The sequence below is a fragment of the Scaptodrosophila lebanonensis genome, unplaced genomic scaffold (genome assembly GCF_003285725.1).
Source record: "Scaptodrosophila lebanonensis strain 11010-0011.00,11010-0021.00 unplaced genomic scaffold, SlebRS2 tig00000110-arrow-arrow-pilon, whole genome shotgun sequence".
In the NCBI taxonomy this organism is placed as follows: Eukaryota; Metazoa; Arthropoda; class Insecta; order Diptera; family Drosophilidae; genus Scaptodrosophila; species Scaptodrosophila lebanonensis.
The window spans coordinates 1,533,726-1,554,709 of NW_022060573.1; the positions used below are offsets into that span (position 1 = coordinate 1,533,726).

General features: G+C 36.7%; 1 protein-coding gene across 2 annotated transcripts; it reads right to left on the reverse strand.

The window, feature by feature from the left end:
• Window positions 1-15,102: 15,102 nt before the first annotated feature.
• Window positions 15,103-16,333, reverse strand: LOC115628164 (40S ribosomal protein S11). Of its 2 annotated transcripts, none has more exons than XM_030524145.1 (4): window positions 16,293-16,333; window positions 15,741-15,866; window positions 15,483-15,688; window positions 15,103-15,288 (listed from the first exon to the last, which is right to left on the reverse strand). In XM_030524145.1, exons 1-4 carry the CDS (start codon window positions 16,302-16,304, stop codon window positions 15,165-15,167), a joined length of 468 nt encoding a protein of 155 aa, XP_030380005.1. In that variant the 5' UTR covers window positions 16,305-16,333; the 3' UTR covers window positions 15,103-15,164. The 2 variants fall into 2 exon arrangements, with proteins under 2 accessions (XP_030380005.1, XP_030380004.1); XM_030524144.1 differs by lacking the exon at window positions 16,293-16,333 and adding an exon at window positions 16,085-16,117.
• Between the last annotated feature and the right edge of the window lie 4,651 nt (window positions 16,334-20,984).

Sequence of the window (20,984 nt, forward strand, 5' to 3'; positions counted from 1 at the left end):
ACCTAAAAAACTGCCGAAACATCTTAATTGGCTGCATTTATCGACCTCACCGCAACACAAACTACACTGATCTGATCAGTATATTTTCTGACATCTCAATGAACTATGAAGACGTAATTCTAACGGGTGATTTCAATTCCAATGCTCTGTGTGACGCTCGTCTAGTTGATGATATGGAGGCATTAGGCATGAAAATTGTTAATGCAACACAACCAACACATTTCTCACAAACCTCTAACACATTACTTGACCTTTTTTTTTATTAATAATTTAAAGAAAATCTTACTATACGACCAACTTTCTGTACCTGTGTTCTCTAAACATGACCTTATCTTCTTGACACTTGACACTTTTATTGATAAAACTGACCATAAAATAGATTATAGAGATTTTAAGAATATTGACATTGCACAGCTAAATGACGAATTTTCTTTACTTGATTGGGACGATATTTACCGGTTACCCACGGTCGATTCTCAACTGCAACAATTCGAACACAAAATAAGCTACCTCTACCACAAATTCGTACCACTACGAACGAAAATCGTTAGACCCACACAAGAACCTTGGTTTAATGACACAATTAGACTTGCCATTAAAAAACGTAATGATGCATATGAAAAGTGGAAAAGATATAAATCTGAATATCACTATTCTAAGTTCAAAAACCTCAGAAAGCAAGCATCTTGCTTGATAAATGCTGCCAAACGAGCTTATCATACTTCACAATTTAGCAATGCGATTTCAAGCAATCAGACGTGGAATAAGCTTCGTAGAATGGGTATTGGTAAAACGAAATCATTTCTTCCCTCCGATGTTGACGTGAATGAATTAAATAATAAATTTGTACAAATTGAAGTACCTGTCATTACGCATAATACATATGTAAACGCTGTACCTAATGTAACCTGTGATAGTAGTTTTAGCTTTCGTTGTGTCAGTCAATGTGATGTCCTAGAATCAGTTCTTAAAGTTAAGTCAAACGCGGTCGGATTTGATGACCTACACCCAAAATTCATCAAAATGATTTTACCTAAAGTCTTAGCGCATATTACACACATTTTTAACACATCAATTATGACTTCCTGCTTTCCTGATAAGTGGAAAATGTCAAAAATCTGTCCTATTTCTAAGACTAACAATGAATACCGTCCTATTGATATTCTTCCTTATCTCTCAAAAGTTTTCGAGAATCTAATAGCAAACCAGATTAGTGACTTTCTAAACAAAAACCTTCTCTTATGCGATGACCAATCTGGTTTCAGAAAGCACAGAAGTTGTACCACAGCTGTCCTAAATGTGGTTGAGGATATTCGCAGTCAAATGGATACTGGCTGTGTTACTTTTTTAAGCTTACTCGACTTCAGTAATGCATTTGATTGTGTTAATCATGAAATAATGTGCACTAAACTTAATAGAATGTATTACTTCTCAAAAACGGCAACAACTTTTATACATTCTTATTTGTCCAATAGGCGTCAAGCTGTTGTAATATCGTCTGATCATTCTTCGTTGTTACCTGTTAGTCGCGGTGTTCCACAGGGATCTGTTCTTGGTCCACTATTGTTCACCTTGTACGTGAATGACCTCCCTTATGTCTTGTCTAACAGTAAAGTCCACCTGTATGCTGATGATGTTCAAATGTATGTTAGTCGTCCTGTTACTAAATTAAATGAGTGTATAAGTGTTAGTAATGGTGAACTAGGTAAAATCTCTGACTGGGCTAAAAACAATGGGTTAAAACTCAATCCCACTAAATCTAAATGCCTAGTAATCTATAAAAACCAACTAAACACTTCAAACTTCAACTCCCTTGTGATTGGAGACACTCCGATTGAATATGTCGATCAAGCTAATAACTTAGGCTTCTGCTTCAACAGGAGCTTGACATGGAACAATCATATAAATAAGGCTGTTGGTAAGGTTTATGGTGCGTTAAGACTTCTGAACTTGACTCAGCAATTCCTACCTGTAAATCTGCGAATGATGATAGCGAAAACATTCATACTTCCAATGCTATCTTATGGTGTTGAGGTATATGCAAATTGTGACGCAATTTCATTCCGAAAACTAAAAGTCGCTTACAATAGTGTCGCTCGTTATGTTTTCGGTCTAAGACGCTCTGATCATGTCACCAGCTATGCATACCAACTTTTGAACTTAAGTATCATGTCTTGGATAAACTTTCGAGTTTTATTATGTCTACAAAAATTGATAAATACTAAGGAACCAGCATACCTGTATCAAAGAATTAAATTTTCCACATCTCTAAGAACTCATAACTTAGTATGTCAGCGACACAGGCTTCTTTTATCCGACAGACAATTTTGCATATATGCTGTTCGCATTTGGAATGGACTACCAACACACATAAAAAACATCAGAAACGCTACTCAATTTCGAAGTAATCTAAAAAAATATCTTCAAAATTAGCATTAATAAACTGTCACGATAACAAGCATGACATATACAATCATTTTACAATGTAATTTAGTTTTAAGAAAAATATAAATTTTATTAAACTTATTTTAATTCTCTGTCTCAAATTTTAATATAATCTCATTATAAACTAACTAGTTTAGTACATATGTAAAACTCTTTATGTGACTAGTGCTATAACATATAAGTAACTCTACTGGTTGCGCTAGGAAGTAATTAACAATAAATAAATAAATAAAATAAATATCAATATTTGAGCTAAGAAGCCGAGTACGTCGCTCATTTAAAATATGTCCAGAAGTGGAAAAAACTCGTTCGCTTGTTGCAGAGCTGACAGGGATATTGAGTATATGCCTTGATAATTGCCTTAGCATTTTAAATTTTGTTGCTTTTTTCCAGAATATTAGCACACAAATTCCTGGATCAACAACACTGCTTATATAGTCATCTATTTCAATATCCATTCTTGACCTGTCCAATTTAATTTTTTTTTTTTTAATTATTAGTGTCCAAAAATTCAGAAAAGTCGTGTTGACTATTGGGTGCTTCGTTTTCTGATTCAAGTGTTAAATCGTTATTTAAGCTATCATTTATTTCAGCTAGCATCGATTTTAGTGTTCTTTCGTGTTTCCTCGTGCGTGTTTTGTCGTGCCTTTTTGGCTCAACACGAACACGCACGGCCACGCACGAAATCGGAATTTACAACACGAACACGCGGGCCCACGCGTGGCACGAAGTGCCACGACAAAAAACACGGCCCGTGCCCAACTCTAGTTGAGACTATCCAAATCTGCCTGAAGCGCCATAGCTTTCTTTATGTAACCTTCCAACAGCTCGAGACCGCACTCGAGTTCTGTTTGTTCAAACGAAATTGTCTTTAACTGAAATGCCGTTTTCATATCAGCAATATCAGCGCTAACCTTATCAAGTTTCTATAGGCATTGTACTAGTTTAGTGCTAGATTTAGCTACTACTTGTTGCTTCTCAGATTCCGACATGGTAGAGTATAACCAAAATAAACTCTAAACAAATTGCAAATCAAAGAAAATGAAAGGTGGAAGGTCGTTGGCCCAGCGACAAGTGTAGCCGAAAAAAGGCGCGCACAAAAGAGAGAGCGACAAAATTCTTTTGCTACGCTAGCGGCGCAAGCAACAACAAAGCTATGTTTGTATGCATGTATGCAGCTGATGCAACAAACATCTACCGAAATAACCAACACAATATAAATAAAAATAACTTCAAAATATTTGTTTTTTATGTTAAAAATCAGCTTAACAGCCCTTTTTTTTTATTATTGTTGTTTGTTTTGCCTCGAGGTTTTGTTAATAATTATGTTTATGAGGGTGTATAATGTGTTAATTTGTGCAAGGTATGATGTATGTATATAATATGTGGTTATTGGCGAGTATGTATGTACATACATACATATGTATGATTATGTATTTGTGCATGTAAAGTTGTTCAACAGAATAGTTTAAGTGCCAAAAATTGAGCCCGCATAAGCATACACGTACTATATATACATATGTATGTACGTATGTGAGTAGGTTTTAAACACCTTTCGCTTGCACAAATTTGCAGCAATTAAACTTCTTAGAGCTATATGCTTAATTGTTGGCACAGAATACCTGTAAGCTCTCAAAAGAGTCCACCGAAACTTCCCTGGATTCCGAGCGACGATCACCCATTAGCCAAGCCAAACGACAGTACCACAAGTAGGGCAGACAGCAGCTCCACAGTCCAAACGAGCAGTTGTAGTTGATGGTATCCAGAAAAGCCCCAAGCTCCAAATCCAAATAAGTGTATGTATATGGTATCCAAACGACACCAGATCCAAATCAAACGAGGTACTAATCACACGACCGCGCACAAAAACCAAGCCACAAAGACCGCAAACAAACGAGAAAATAATCTTAAGAAAACCGAAGTCCCTGCTCGGGCGCCAATGAAAAATCGCTAGCGTTTTAGCGATTGACAACGAAAATCAATTGTAATTAAATGAGACGCGGTATTCTTGCAATTATTAATATGCCTTTAATGGCTTGGAAAATGTACAAAGCGAAGTTTAATGTGCGAGTATTACTTCACAAGTGATTTTGCCTGCTGCCGCTACAAGTCAGCGGACCAGCACAAGAAAAACTTACAAAGAGAGCGCCACAGAGAGCGCAGTAAAGGGCGCAATAGAAAGGCTTAGAAGCTAAGTAGGGTGCTCCAACATTGTTGAGGGTTTCTTCCAAGATTTTGAGGACATTTTCATATTCTCCCATATCGAAGATGTGGATGATCTGCTACTATTTCTTTCCTATATTTGGATATATGGATATATATATATTTTCTGTGAGATTTGAACCTAGTCTCTTGTCTATTTTGACGTACACTACGTCTCCGGCTTTATAATTTTTTATTCCTTTCCTTCTTGCATTGTGATACGCAAGATCTTTCTCCTGTTTTATGATTATTTTTTCTCTAATTTTATTCCTTTTTAATTCCAATTGTTGTCCAATGTTTCACATGTCTTTGCAATTGCCTCAATTTTCTGCTTTATGTTTGGAAAGAAGATGTTACTAAGGATCTGTATCTTGTTTTCTATGGGGTTCCTATGTGCTCTGGAATGTTCTTTAGTCATAATATTGTTCTATTCATTTTCATCAGTCACATCAGTAAAGCGTTTTTGAGTGTATCTAACTTTGTAGGAGCCGAAATGTAAGGGGAATATATTCTCTATTTTGCCCATAATCTTTTCAGATGTGAACAATCCGTTCCCCAATCTTGGATCTAGTCGTTTCTTCAATATATCTATTAAATCCTTTTCCGAATAAAAGTTTTGCTTTATTACGTGCCTATGGTAAGAGGGAAATGGTAGGCTAAACTCATATGATTCTTCATCCGAGGTAAGCAAGAAAACTTGGTTTTTGAAAATATTAATGGGGACTTCCATGACGGGTATTAGGTTATGCGATGAACTTTCATCGCTATGGATTGTTGCCGAAGTACTATTTATTTGTGCCATTGGGGGATTTCTTGACAAAGCGTCGGCTACTACATTTGTAGCTCCCGGCTTATATCGAAGTTCATGGTTAAACTCTTCGAGGAAACTTTTCCATCTCTTGAGTTTGCCGTTATGATTTTTGTTGCTCAAAGCGAATGTGAGCGGTTGATGATCCGTATAAATTATAACTTTAGAGGTACCGTAAAGGTACATGCGTAAACTTTGGAGTGCCCAAACTATTGCCATCATCTCTTTTTCGTTGGTCGCATAGTCCGTTTTTGTAAGTGTACGCGAAATGAAAGTGATTGGTCTCCCATTCTGTTCCAGAACTGCTCCGATGGCGTAATTTGAAGCATCTGTCGTGAGCTGAAACTCTTTTTTAAAATCTGGATAGTCAAGTATTACATCTTGCGAAACTAATGTATTTTTAATTTTTTGAAATGTGTCTAAAGAGCTTTTGTCTAATGAAATTCTGATTTTATCTGAAGTATTTCTCGAGACTGCCATTTTGTCCTCGTAGTAAGGTTGTGAGCGGTTTCGCTGGCTTAGCGTAATCGCGAATAAATCGTCTGTAATAACTTGATAATCGCAAGAAGGAACGTAGATCCTTTAATGTCTTCGGTTCTGGGAACCTTTGTATGACGTTCACTTTATCTTTATTGGTTTTGACACCATCGGCCGTAATTGTGAAGCCAAGAAAATCGACCTCTGTCTTAAAGAATTCGCATTTATCAATCTGAACTTTCATGTTGGCCTGAGCCTGAGTGAACTCGAATTTCCCACCATTTACTGAAAATGCAGTCTTCTCTATATCTCTTCCCTTGAGTGGGATCTGATGAAATCCGCTCTTCAGGTCAAGTACTGAAAAGTACTTGTTTTCACCTAGTTGAGCGATAATCCCCCCGATCTCTGGGATTGGATATCTATCCGATATAGTTACAGAATTTAACTGTCTGTAATCTATGACCAATCTAAACTTACGTTCTCCCGATGCATCAATTTTCTTTGGTACCACCCATACAGATGCATTATAGGGTGACCGTGAAGGTCTAATTATGCCGTCACGCAGCAATTGGTTTATTTGTTTTTCGACCTCCGCTTTTAAAGAAGCGGGTACGGATAGTGTTTACTATATATTACTATATATTTACAATGCCTCTGCATCTACCTGTTCTAGGTTTTCTGCATATGCATGTTCTGTATTTTCATACTCTAATTCTTCGGTGCCTGGCCATAATTTCCTGTGGTGACATGGAACTAGCTCTGGAACTTGCGAGAGGGTCCTGTCTGCATTGGAGGAGGGGGGCGTTTGCCCACCATCTCATTGGCCTAAGGTCTGTTAATATAATTTACGTTTCTGGTTCGGACGGACTGGTCGACGTCCATGGGTACCGGTTTGGGTTCCGGAGCAAATGGCCTTGGAGGGGCCGAATAATTTTGTCGGTCATACGTGTGTTGTGACGGAAATTGTGAAATTGGCCGAACTGAGGTCTGGCCTGTGTCGGTTTGAAACCGGTTGTGTTGTTGAAAGTGTCCCACTGGTGGGTGGACCCTCGGTATATAGTATAGCCTAGGGTCAAAGTTTCTCCAATGATTTCCATTTCCCAAAGGCTGAGGCTTATATATGGACGGACGTGACTGTGACTGCCGTGGGGCAGAGGAGGCGGTTGTTGCCTTAGACGTGGTGCATATGTATTCATATGTTCTTGGGTCTCTACCACACTGCAGAGGTGCAGCGCATGACTCAGATCTCTTGGCTCCTTAATAGCCAAGAGTCGAGGCAAATCGCCGTTGAGCCCTCGCACGAATACATCCAGGGCTTTGCCTCTGTACCGACTTGTGAGAGCTCGCACTACCTCCGGTGACTCTTCTTGTACGGCTATTTGATTTAGGGTCAGCGAGAGCTGATGGTAAACGGACCGATAAAATTCAGACACGGACAGACGGCCTTGTGTCATCGAGAACATTTGGAATTCGAGCGTTTTTAAATCACGTTTTTCCGCATAATGCTCTGTTAAGCATTTGGAGATTGCTTTCCAATTCATGGGTGTGTTATAGGACTCCAGAACCGCATCTGCATCTTCCACTATCTTACAGCGTATGGCTAACGTTACCAAATAATATGTGTATGAGTTCTCCTATCCCTTGTAAATCGCCAAAACTCTTTCAACATTTTTCTTCCATTAACCGAATTCCGTTCTATCCCCTGAAAAATTCCTAATTAGCTTCATTACGTCGGGCACCTTTGATGGATCCTTACTCTGAACAGGGCTTGTAAGGGGAACATCGGCTAACTTTTCCCCATCATCCCCACTTACAACTTCCTTAATCAGTGAAAAAACAACTTCCTTTAACTCAGGACTAACTATGGGGGTGCTGGTCGAAAGTGGCCTCTGGCGACTTGGTCCTGCGGAGCCAATCGTCATTGCCAATATGGTCTCAGCTAATTCTTCTTGCATTATTTTGGTTTTACTGTTTTAACACGGACCACGGAATGGGATACTAATATGTAAATTGGGTATGCAGGTATGGTAGCAATATATAAATGGTGTACGTAGGTATTGTAGCAATATATAAATTGGGTAGGTAAATATGGTAGCAATATATAAATTGGGTATATATAAATATGGTAGCAATATGTAAATTGGGTATATATTTTTCAATTGAAAATAAAATGAAAATAGTAATTTCAAAAAAAAATTTGTTTTAAATACGTGTATGTATGTATATTCGTATTTATCTTTTTAGATTTTATTTATTTTGTATTTCTTATTGTTTGCAGAGATAGGCAAATTCACGAATTCTCTGTTTAATTTTTTTTTCTGAATTTTATTTTCGTTCCTTTTGAAGCGTGCCTTTTATTGAACAAATTGCGCTTGCCTGGCTTACATTAATTCGTTTATTATATTAATCGAATTAATTAATTAATTGAATTTGAATTAGATTTTTTTTTTAAAACCAGTAGCTGGTTTTATCCTTTTACCCTGGAGGGACCCGGGAGTGGGTATTCAGGATTGGATTATGTAGTAGTTGATAATTTTACGTTTTTTTTTTATAATCAGATGCTTGTATAGCTTGTTGGCACAATTTATTCGCACTGTTTTATTTTTCAAGATTTTCTTTTTTAACAATTTTTAATTCTTTAACTTCTTTCTCACAGTATGTTTATTCTCTCTGTTCTATGTTTTTCAAAATTTATCTTTTTTGACCAATTTTTTGGTTCTTTAAATTCCTTCTCATACTATGTTTACTTTCCCTGTTATGTATTTTTCATAACTTTTGTTGTTGACAATTTTAGCAATATCTAATGCACGGTTACTTTTCTTTTGGAATTTTTAGTTTTTTGATTATTTTTTTTCTCTTGGCTTTTGCTTTACTTTACTGTTTCACTATTTTAAAAATGTTTTGAATTTTTAGTGTCGGTTTTGTTTTCCGACACTTTGTCACTAGCACTTGTGGTAGAATTTTACTGGCACTGTTCTGACTCGAAGTAGTTCACTGTGTGTGCGGTTTAGTTGGCACTGTTCACTTTTGTGGCAGGATTTTACTGGCACTGTGATGATAGGCTTTTGTTAACGCGGTGCACTATAGTGGCAGGATTTTACTAGCACTGTTCACTGTATTTACAATGTTCTTTTTCCACAACAGTTTCCTGTACCACTACGATTTCTTAGATCTGCTACGCGACGAATTCAAACTCAGGTCCCTGCTCGGGCGCCAATTAAAAGTTTATCTTGTATTAGTAGTTAAAAATATAATCGCGAGCGGAGCTCGACTTCTTTATTTTATTGATGGTGAATTAGAACTAACTTATGACAATGATATAGTTATGCTAGGGACCGTTGCAGTTGCCGCCGCTGCTGACGCTGGTGTGTCCGCTGCCGCTGTTGAGGTGTCGGGTGTCGCAGACGGTCCCACGGTGGTGCTTGCTGGAATCTGCTGACCCAGCGCACGTGGCGGATGCAGTGCATGCGCCGAAGACCTGATTGACTTGGTCTGGGGGCATTGCACTGTGCATAATTTTGGTATTGATGTGACGTCTGTTGTTAACTTATATTATAAAAACTATTTTATATACATATATGTACATATGTATGTACAGTGGCGAGCACATGTGGACACATGTTTATCACTTTTCGTCTATTATGCCTATGACTTCTATAAAAATGAATCAATCCTTGTAATTCTTTTTCCTTGTAATTTAATATAATTAATTTAAAAAAAATAGTAACTGCTTTTGAAAAACATAATTTAAATAACAAAAAATTGACTTAACTGGAAAAAGTCAATGTATCCACTTATGCACGTTTTCGATTTTTTTTTAATAAATATTTTTTTTTTTTTTTTAATATTTGGTCCAAAGACATTTAGCCTTAATTACAATATTTATACAATTGGGAACACTATTAACTGATTAAATAATGCACGATGCATTTAAAAAACAAGTAAAAAAGCTAAAGTCGGGGGTCCCGACTTTGAAATACTCTGTACATATGTTTACAATAATTATAGAAAATAAAAAAATTAAGAAAATAAAAAAAAAAATTTGATCGATTTTACCTCTCTCGGTATTCGAACTCACGTAAAGGGTGTATAATTGCACATTTACATAGCAATTGCGTCTGTGTGAGTGTATCTATGCCTATGCGCATCTATTCGTGTCTGTGTAAGCATTTTCGCAGTCAACCAAACAGCAACATCAACAACAGCCACAATCCCCATAGGGGGGAAGTGGGGGGGAAAATCAAAAAAATAAAACAAACTCGTATAGAATACACACATAACGCATCTTTGTGCAAAATTTGGTATCTCTATCTCTTATAGTCTCTGAGATCCAGGTGTTCATACGGACGGACAGACAGACAGACAGGGCTAGATCGACTCGTCTCGTCATGCTGATTAAGAATATATATACTTTGTGGGGTCTGCCACGCCTCCTTCTGCCTGTTACATTTTTCAGCTCCCGCAAACCTAATATACTCTTGTACATTTCATGTACAGAGTATAATAACCTATACATATGATCAATGAAAAACTTGAACAAATCCACTCCAACTCCATTTTAAGGCGAAATAGTGCGTCATAATAATGAACGTGTAATCGACTTTATATGGCAAAATTTTTTGCCTACGCCCTTGTATTCAGCAGAAATAATTTCCATCCTAGATCTATTAACCAAATCAAAACAAAAAGGGGAAAGTTCATTATATGTTCTGACTCCTTGTCTGCACTAAAATCGATCAGAAACATTGATAGCCACAGCTTCTATGCGGAAATAATTAGAAATCTAATTATGCGATTACCTAACAAAATAAAGCTTATGTGGATACCAAGCCATATCAACATTAAAGGTAATGAACTCGCCGAATCAAACGCCAAGTCGGCCTAAAAATTTCCTCTCATCACCACAATTAATTACAAATGACATCAACAAATATTATAAAACCCAATATACATACATCGAACCAACAAAACCACAATCTTTGCTACCCTGGTATATGAAAATAAACCCAAAAAAGACTAACATCAAAAATATCTTGAAAAATTTAGAACACAATGAACTTTCAAGGCTAGACCAAACCCAAAATTATCAAATTAAGACTGGGTCACACAAAACTCACAAACGAACACTACTTGAATAATAACATCTCCAAATTCTGTCCCCTATGCCAAACGAATAGCCATATAAATATTGAACACTTACTCATTCAATGTCCCACATTAACAGCCGCACGCACAAAATACCTATCTGATAATGACCTCATCCAAATCCTACAGCAGAAAACATAAAAATAATAATAAACTTCATAAAAAAAACCAAACTATACAACAAAATTTAATGCCAATACGTATAAACACCTGTCAATATTATAAATGTAAATAGTACAATTAGTTAATATATTATAATATTAATTAATAATATTAATTGTGAGTAAAAGGAAAACAAATATAGCCTAAGGCCCTGGTAGCCAGGCTATAAATCTGTTAGCCTATAGTTTTAACTTTAAGCTAGCCACATAAATAAATAAATAAAATTAATTTATTTTATCAAATTTGGCTATCATCAACAATGCTTTTTTCAACAATAAAATACATAGTATATGTACATAACACAACAGATTTTGGAATAATTATTAAAGTATTTCCTAATTATACTCTGTACATTAAATGTACAAGAGTATACTAGGTGTGCGGGAGCTGAAAAATGTAACAGGCAGAAGGTGGCGTGGCAGACCCCCAAAGTATATACATATATTCTTTATTCGAGTCGATCTAGCCATGTCTGTCTGTCTGTCCGTCCGCATGAACACCTGAATCTCAGAGACTACAAGTATAAGAGATAGAGACACCTAATTTTTTACAAAGATGCCTTATGTGTGTACGCTATACGAGTTTGTTTTATTATTTTGATTCCCCCCACTTCTGCCCTATGGGCGTTTTCCCGATTTTCCATTAGTATAATCGCCTATATCTCGGAGACTATAAGACCTAGGAACACCAAATTTTAGTCCAAGATGCCTTACGTGAATACGCAGAAAATGTCTTGGAATTTCGAACTCGAAATACCCCCAGTTAGTGATTATGTGTCCGTATGCCATGATAGACCGATTTAACAAGAAGTTATAGCCTTAAATATATTTGCTGCCCGCAGTTGTTGTTGATGCTGGTACTTTGGTTGACTGCAAACACGTTCACATAGACACGAATAAACGCGCATAGACATTCATACACTCATATAGACGCAATTGCTTTGTATATGCGCAATTATACACCCTTTTCGTGAATTCGTATACCGAGAGAGGTAAAATCGATCCAACTTTTTTTTTTAATTTTCTTAATTTCTATAATTTTTGTAAACATATGTACAGAGTATATCAAAATTGGGACACCCGACTTTAGCTTTTTTACTTGTTTTAAATTATATTTTGGTCGTTTTTTTTTTGTTTCTATCGCATTTTCACGTTCGTGTCTTTTTGTGCTTTTTTGAGTCAACACGAACACGCACGAAATTAGAATATTATACACGGCACTCGTGTCCACGCTGTACAGCAATGTGCCATAAACAATAAAAAGCACCGACTTTGCCAATCTCTGTTTGTGTCCCACTGTGTGTGTTTATGTAATGTCCCAAACTGCTTGATATTTTGCGTTCTTTGTTATTTATTGTTGCTGCATAAGGCAAGTTAAAACAAGAAAGGAATGCTAAAGTCGAGCAGGCTCAACTCTTAAATACCCTGTACCACCCCACAAAAAAGAAATTAAATTAATTAATTAACTAAATTAAATATAAAATATTCCATACATGCATACATACATTTACATCAGAATCGTGCCTATGCGTGTTTGTGTACTTGTACATATGTATGTATGTGTGAATTGGGCCTTTCCGATCATTCTATCATAATGAAACTTGGTATACGGATATATAATCACTAACTACCAAATTTTAGTTCAAAATTCCAAGAATTACGGGAGTTATAGAAAATCGTTAATAGGGGGGGAGTGGGGGGTGGCCTCCTTCTGTGTGTTCCATGTGCACTCGCACAAAACTAATATACCCTTGTACCCTTTGGGTACATAAATGATAAAGAGTGTGGTAAAGTAAGAGCTAGCTATCCTGCTCCAGGATCGTCAATTAAGTTTGAGAACTGGCGTAAAAAACTATCTCCACCTGTCACCATCTATGCGGATATTGAGACTGTTTTGGAGAGATATAGCGCATCTTTAAACTCGCCCAATGTTTCGTGCGCTACAAAGGCTCAGAAGCATACTGCTTGTGCGGTTTCATTCAATGTAGTGCATAAAAATAGACCTGAATTAAATGAAACATGGCATTATGAAGGTAATTTATATCACCATTTATCCTGTAAACAAGTTTTGAAGTATCTGAAACCTTTTACATTTTCAGGAAAGGATTGTATGGATATGTTTTGTCTAGCTTTATAAGCTACAACAGACAGACTGTATGACTTATACTGGTCAAAACCTGCTAAGCCATTGAAGGAACTCGACATCACAGATCAAACTTGGCAAATACCTCCAGTTATTGATTATAAGTCTAAATGCCAAGGTTCATAAGGATATGCCGATTTAACTTTGAAATACTCTGTACATATGTATGTGTAGAAAAACAAGATAGAATGTCGAGCAACCCCGACAGTAAAATAGTCTGTACTCTCCGCAAAAAAGAAAAATTAAAAAAAATATATTAAAAAAAATTAAATTATTAAAAAAAAATTAAATTAATTTATTAAATTAATTAAGAAAATGTATTTAATACATACATAGAAGACATGTTTATGTACAGTTTTACATTTACATCACGTGTCTATGTGTATTTATATGCGTGTATGTATGCAGCACAAAGTTGAACCAAAGCAGCAACAACAACAACAGATGCGGGCAGCGCTGCAAGCAGAGCATGAGCAGCGATTTTACTTATGGCTATAACTTTCTTCAGAATTGACCTATTATGATGAAATTTGGCATACGGACACATAATCCCTAGCTGGATGTAATTACCAAATTTGAAATTCCAAGAACTACGGGAGTTACGTAAATCACTAAAAGCGGGGGAGTGGGGGGATATATCGGAATAAAAAAACAAACTTGACCTGCCTAGGTCTTGGGGGAACCTGGATACCAAGTTTGGTAATTCTACCTCTTGTACCTTCTGAGATCCTTGCGCTCATACAGTCGGACGGACATGGCTATATCGACTCGGCTTGTCACCCTGATCAAGAATATATATACTTTGTGTGGTCTGCCACGCCTCCTTCTGCCTGTTACATACATTCGCACAAATCTAGTATACCCTTTCACCCTTTGGGTACAGGGTATAAACATATATCTATATTTCGAATATCGTTGAATGCCAATTTGTAGGATATAGTTATGTATCAGTATGCAGTTTTATTTGTATTCTTTTATTGATTTTAGACACCCAGTTTGAAGTCGATCTGTTGAAAAAGTGTGGTTTTTCATACAAACGTTGGAGCTTATTTCCCCTCCTATAATAGGATAATTGAGCCCAAATTTCAGCTTCCTAGCTTTTCCCGTTTGGGCTGTTTCGCGGTTTCCTTTTGTGACCAAAAATTTTTTTAACAGGAAAACACCCATATTTCAGGCCCCAGGAATAATTTCAAAAAACCAAGTATGCAGTTTCTGAGAGTATGCAAACTAAGTTCGAAGTTAATCAGATGAAAATTGTAGACTTTTCATACAAACGTTGGAGCCTGGAAGAACTGTTTTATATATATAGATATGGCGTGTGCCACGTCTCCTTCCGTATGTCACATACATTCGCACTAAATATATAATTTCTTTACTGGGAATACAAAAATTATAAAAGGGTTTGATTCCATAAATTACCTTTCACCTATATAAAGAAATTATTGTTGAATTTTGTTAATAGCTAACATTTACAAAAAATACTTTAAATATATTATTAAACTACTTAACGAGAACTCTCCTGTTAAAACTACTTTTACTTTTGGCACTTTATATATTATACACGGCACTGTTTATTGGATAAACATATTAGTTTAGTACGGGCATATTTCTTTCAGTAAACCAAAACCTCAAATAAAAATTAAAATATTGAGGTTATATTTACGAATACCCACCTAAAACTGCAAAAAATTAGAGATCGAAGAAATATAGAGAGTTGCAAATATTTTTAGATACATATTTGATTTATTCACAAAGAATATTGACGCAAAAACTGTATCCACATTTAAAATTTCTTGAAGCTCTTTTTGGCACCCTGTCCTTTGCTGACTTTCAAGACATTGAATCGCACGGTTTTCGAAAGAGGACGGCACTCGCCAATGGTAACAATATCTCCGTGTTCCACATCTCTACAATAAAGAACATATGCAAATGCTATTAATATACTTATAACAAGTCACCTATACAGAGGCATGGAACAATTGTCAGTTGATTTGTGTAATAGTCAAGTTGCTTCAGCAATTTGTTTATGAAGACCGTCATGATTTTGTCATCATTTTAGCTTAGAACCAGAAATATAATTTAATTATAATGTAAATCGTACCTGAATGCAGGGGAACAATGCACACTCATATTGCGATGGCGCTTCTCAAAACGACTGTATTTGCGCACAAAGTGTAAATAGTCGCGGCGGATGACAATAGTGCGCTGCATTTTCGTCTTACGCACGACACCAGTAAGAATGCGTCCGCGAATTCGGACATTGCCAGTCCATGGACATTTCTTGTCAATGTAGGTGCCATCGATAGCCTGGGGAAAAGTAACTTATTTGCGTATACACAATTATTTTGTTTAAACATACCTCCCGTGGAGTTTTAAAACCTAAGCCAACATCGCGGTAACGACGCAATGTTTTTTTTTTTGTGATCCCAGGTTTTACTTTACGGTTTAGGTTCACACCAAATTGTTTTTGAAAGGCGCGCTCGTTCTGTTAAGTATATGTGGAGATAAAAAACACACGTGTTCGTTGGTGTTTGCGTTCAAGTAAGACCACGAATATTGAAAAAGCACATGGGAAGAAAAGAGTACAATGCATTAGTCAAGTTTCTTGCCTATATTAATCATTTTAGTCTTAAGCCAATTAGACAATAAAAATGTGTTACCACGAAAATGCTACATTTGCTGTTTACAAATTGAATTTCCTACTTGCCAGAAAATGTACATATGAGCACTAAAATACCAGCACACATGCCGAAATTGTTGGTTAGGTTGAATACTAATTAATCCATTCCCATTGCAACAAGTTACAATAAAATACACCCTCTTTCAAATGTCAACTTAATTACATGATCTTTTTAACTCAGACGTTAGTAAGAGCATGTTTAAATATTATCAAATATTAACTCCAAACTACCTGGTCAGCCATGATGCAGCGAAAGAAAGGAAGAAAAAGCAATCGATACTAGAGATGCAAGGAACCCTCAATAATATCGAGAATAAGAATATATATTTTATCGATATTCTATTTAACAATCATGTGTCAAAGTGGCAACGATAAAAAAGTGAAGCAGTGGAATAGGATAGAGCGTATTATATATATTGGAAACAATTTTAGGTGACGCAATAACGTGACGTAACCATTAAAAAAAATTCGGCCGTTATATATTTGTAAATTGAACAAAGCATGTGGTCGTTCCTTGGGCATTTGTATGCGTTTATTTAAATTAAATATGCTACAAGCCTTCAATGTCAAACCCTATAAATATTTGACTTCGCTCTCCGCCTTCACATCAAAAGTGAACTTATTAAGGGCGGTAAGACAGTTACACAGTCACAGCCGTGAAAGAAAATGTGGACTGTCGCTAATGTGGATATTTTTAACACCTTTACTGTCGGCGGCGGGAGACATAACAGCAAAGTAAATTGTGAAGAATCTAAGAGCTTAGCGCCTCCCCGACCAAGGTCCGGCTGCAACATCCAACTAAGTGGAGGAATAGCACCAAAGGGGTTCGCAAGGACTAACGTTGCAGCCGTTGACATATTAATTCGGCTTAAGCATGCTGAGACGGCTTGCCGACCATGACTATGTAGCGTTTCATTTAGAGATAAGCTTTTCAATTATGTTATTAAGCTTTAGAATGCACCAAATTAGTATTATTATTATTATACTTTTCAAATACATTGTTTCAGCATTGCTGTAATTTATACCGTTTATATTACTGTTGGGCCACCGATTGGAAACCTTTTAGCTATTCCAGCATAAATGAACCTGCACCGGACCACTCCCGGATTCTCATGCATCCGCTTACACCGTTCACCGTTCATCGAAGACGGCATTTTGCGTAACTTATACACCCAACATCACAATAGCGATCATAGTTTATATACACTCATCCACAACATAGGCCGCAACATACAATAATTCAAATGTAGCAAAATGCAAGAGACAAACCATAAAATAGTTTATTGGGTGAGTATACACACAAAGCAAACATTACTGTAATACACACAATCCATTAGCTATAAAACCAAATCAAAACTCAATTTATATACATGCCATAGGTCTAACTTCAATTCACACACAATCATACAACCATACTCGTCATAGACATATAATGCACAGCACACAACAATGAACACTATTTGTTGGTACAAGCTTTAAACATCCGCATATTGTATAATATAGTTTAACAAAGGTCAATTGTGCGCTGAATATCAACATACCAGCAACATAATACAAATTCGGTCAGATTCACCGCCAAGTTCCGTACTTCCGTGAATTCTGACCTGATTTTGCATTATCGACGTACAATACGTCACTACCGTGGCTTCATAGCCCTCAAGCCACTGCAGCCGTCGGCCGTGTTCCTGTAATTACTGACCCATCCCAAAATTATATAAATAGCCTAACTATTTTTTAGGTAATCAGTTGTTCATTAAGAGTTACTAAATAAAGACACCACTATCAGTAGAACTTCTGCGTGTTCTTTGTAACATAGAAGAACTGCGAATCCACCTGGGAGAGCTGGGACCAGCTTATGTACTAGTTGCAATCAGCATTCATCTCTACATTTTGGTGACTCCGACGTGGTTCTATACGTAGATCACAACTATTGAATACGTAAAACTTTGGGAACGATTGGGCAGCAGAAACGTCCAATTAAGAGTCTCGTAACATAGCCTAGCAAGGGAGCGCAACCAGGAGTCAAGTCGACCAAAAGGAAGTTCCTTAACAAAATTCGACTTCACAGCAGAGCTTGCAAATAACTGTTGAACGTTTTTCTCTTTGCGGTCTACTCACGAACATAACCGAAAACAACAACAGCCGGGAAAGCACGACAGTAAAATAGACTATGCTCTCCACAAAAAAAGAAAATTAAAAGAAAAAATTATTAAAAAAATTAAATTATTAAAAAAATTTAATCAATTTATTAAATTGAATATATTTAATACATACATACAAAAATGAAGACATGTTTATGCACAGTTTCAACAGCATACACAAGGGCGTAGGCAGCTTTTACCAAAGGAGTGGGGAGGGGGAGGGGGGGGGCAACAAATTAAATTTTTGATTAAATAACGCATGATGCATTTAAAAAATAACTTATGTATACGATCAATGAAAAAACTTCAACAAATCCAACTTAGATTTTATAAGGACTTTATATAGGCCACCTGCCTACACCCTTGAGAATACATATACATCATCGTGTCTATGTGTGTTTATATGCGTGTATGTATGCAGTACATAATTATGTCAAAGCAGCAACAACAACAACAGTTGCGGGCTAAGCCTCGGCAACGAAAATATTTTTGGCTATAACTTTCGTCTTAATTAAAGTAAAGTAACTTGGCACGTTTCGCTCCAAAACCAATTCTCGGTGTCACAGAAATCTATTTTGGGATGTTTCAAATCTAGTTGCTTTGCTAGGAGTTTTGATTAAAATAAAAGACATTTTTAAAATAAAATTTGTGTTTTTTTCTCATTCACCCCCCACTCTCCAATTCGTGTTTTTTCCATAACTCCCATAATATTTGGAATTTTGTACTCAGATTCAAAATACCGCCGGTTAGTGATTATCAATGGTGCCAAAGAAAACTCCGGTGGTTTCGGCTACAGTTGTTTTTGAAAACTCCCAGAAAATACGTCGGTGCCACAGAACTTCGAAAGATTTCATTTTTTCGAACTTCACTTCAAAGCCAGCTGCCGGCAACATCTGCCTGTCGACGAGTACATTTGACTGACTAATTGTGTTTAAATTCTGTAACGTCCTATGTTAAATAGAAAACAAATTTGCCATTTGCATTTGCATTTGCGAAAACGTCAGTTAATTGTTGAAAAAATACAACACAAATGTTTGAGAAGCGATCTGAGCTTTGTTTCTTATTAAAATTTAAATTATTTTACATTTTTTATAACATTACGGGGTGTACTTCCCTAAATTTCATGAAAAATGCGTCCTGTTGTGGGGATCTATGTTTTGCCAAAATTAGCATTAGAAATTGAATTCAGAAATTACGAAAATGTGCATACATGTGGCGACTCGGTCTCAGCGGCCACAGCCCAGTCTGGCAGCACCGCATCGTCTAAAACAAAGCCTTATGAACTGGGATTTTTTTTAGCGATCAGTCTTGTTCTTCGGTTGCACTAGACACATACACATTCTACATGTAATCATTTCAGCACAGTAATTAATAAATCTATCACATTAAATACCTGGTTTCTACATTGGTGACCCCGCATTTTGTTACACACAACGCATACAATTAAAATACATTATGATGGATAACCAGGAAAGCGTAATTGAGCCACCGCCACCTGACACTGATGAAACTGCACAAAATTACAACAGCAACAATGGAACGCTGGCAGTTGAGACAGTCAACGCTGCAAATTGCCTCCATTTTCGAAGCATCATACGCCACTTTGGTTTTTGCAAGTTGAAGCGCAATTTCAGTGCCACCACATTACTGCCGATAATATAAGGTATTATCACTTGCTGAGCACATTGGACGCAGATATTATTTCTGAACTTACTGATGTACTAATGCGTCCACCCTTGGCCAATAAATACGACAATTTGAAGGCAGTAATTATCAAACGATTCACTGAATCTCCTGATCGCCAACTACATCGGGCAATATCAGAGCTTGAGCTGGGAGATATAAAACTATTGCAACTACTACGTCAAGTGACAACGCTGGTAGGCGAACATGGTTGTAGTGATCTCATCTCATCTCTTCCATAACTTATGGAAGATGAGACTGGGGAATTCCAAAAAACACATTTTCTGTGTATTCACATACGGCATCTTGCACTTCAAGTTTGATGTCCCTAGGCCTTATAGTCTCCGAGATATAGGCGATTATACGAACGGCGGTACAGAAAAACCCCCATAGGGTGGAAGTGGGGGGAGGAAATCGAAAAAATAAAACAAACTCGTATTGCGTACACACATCTTTGTGCAAAACTAGGTGTCTCTAGCTCTTACAGACTCTAAGATCCATGTGCTCATATGGACGGACAGACGGCCAGACAAACATACATGATCGACTAGTTTTGTCATGCTGATCAAGAATATAGAAGTATATACTTTGTGGGGTCTGCCACGCCTCCTTCTGCCTGTTACATTTTTCACTTCATGCAAACCTAATATATTTTTTTACATTTCATGTACAGACTTGCATCAATCTCTTATAGTCTCTGAGATCCAGGTGTTCATACGGTTAGCATACGCATATCAAATGTTGTGGATCTTATGTTAACAGCGAGAGAGCAAGAGAACAACCTAATCAGCTGTTGTTACAAATAAACATTCATAAGCGCACTTACAATTAGTGCTTACTTACGAATTATGTATACAATTCAAATAACTTAAATCTAGAATTCAAATATTTTCTGACTTAATCTGCTCATTTTAAATTTAAGACATAAAATGCCCAAACACCATAAACATATCATTTGATCTCAACCTACGACGCAAGTTCAACTGGTCCTTCATAATTGCCAACGTGCAGTCAGCAATAATTGGCGCTGATTTCCTCACGCATCACGACTTATTAATTGATCTCAAAGGCAAACGCCTCATTGATCCCACCACTTCAC

What these genes read in the sequence shown, in the direction of transcription:
- LOC115628164 (XM_030524144.1), bottom strand. An exon ending in GTTTTAAAACTCCACGGGAG is followed by an intron (nt 15,689 to 15,740) that starts GTATGTTTAAAC and finishes ACTTTTCCCCAG; the next exon opens with GCTATCGATGGCACCTACAT. An exon ending in CATTGTTCCCCTGCATTCAG is followed by an intron (nt 15,289 to 15,482) that starts GTACGATTTACA and finishes TCTTTATTGTAG; the next exon opens with AGATGTGGAACACGGAGATA.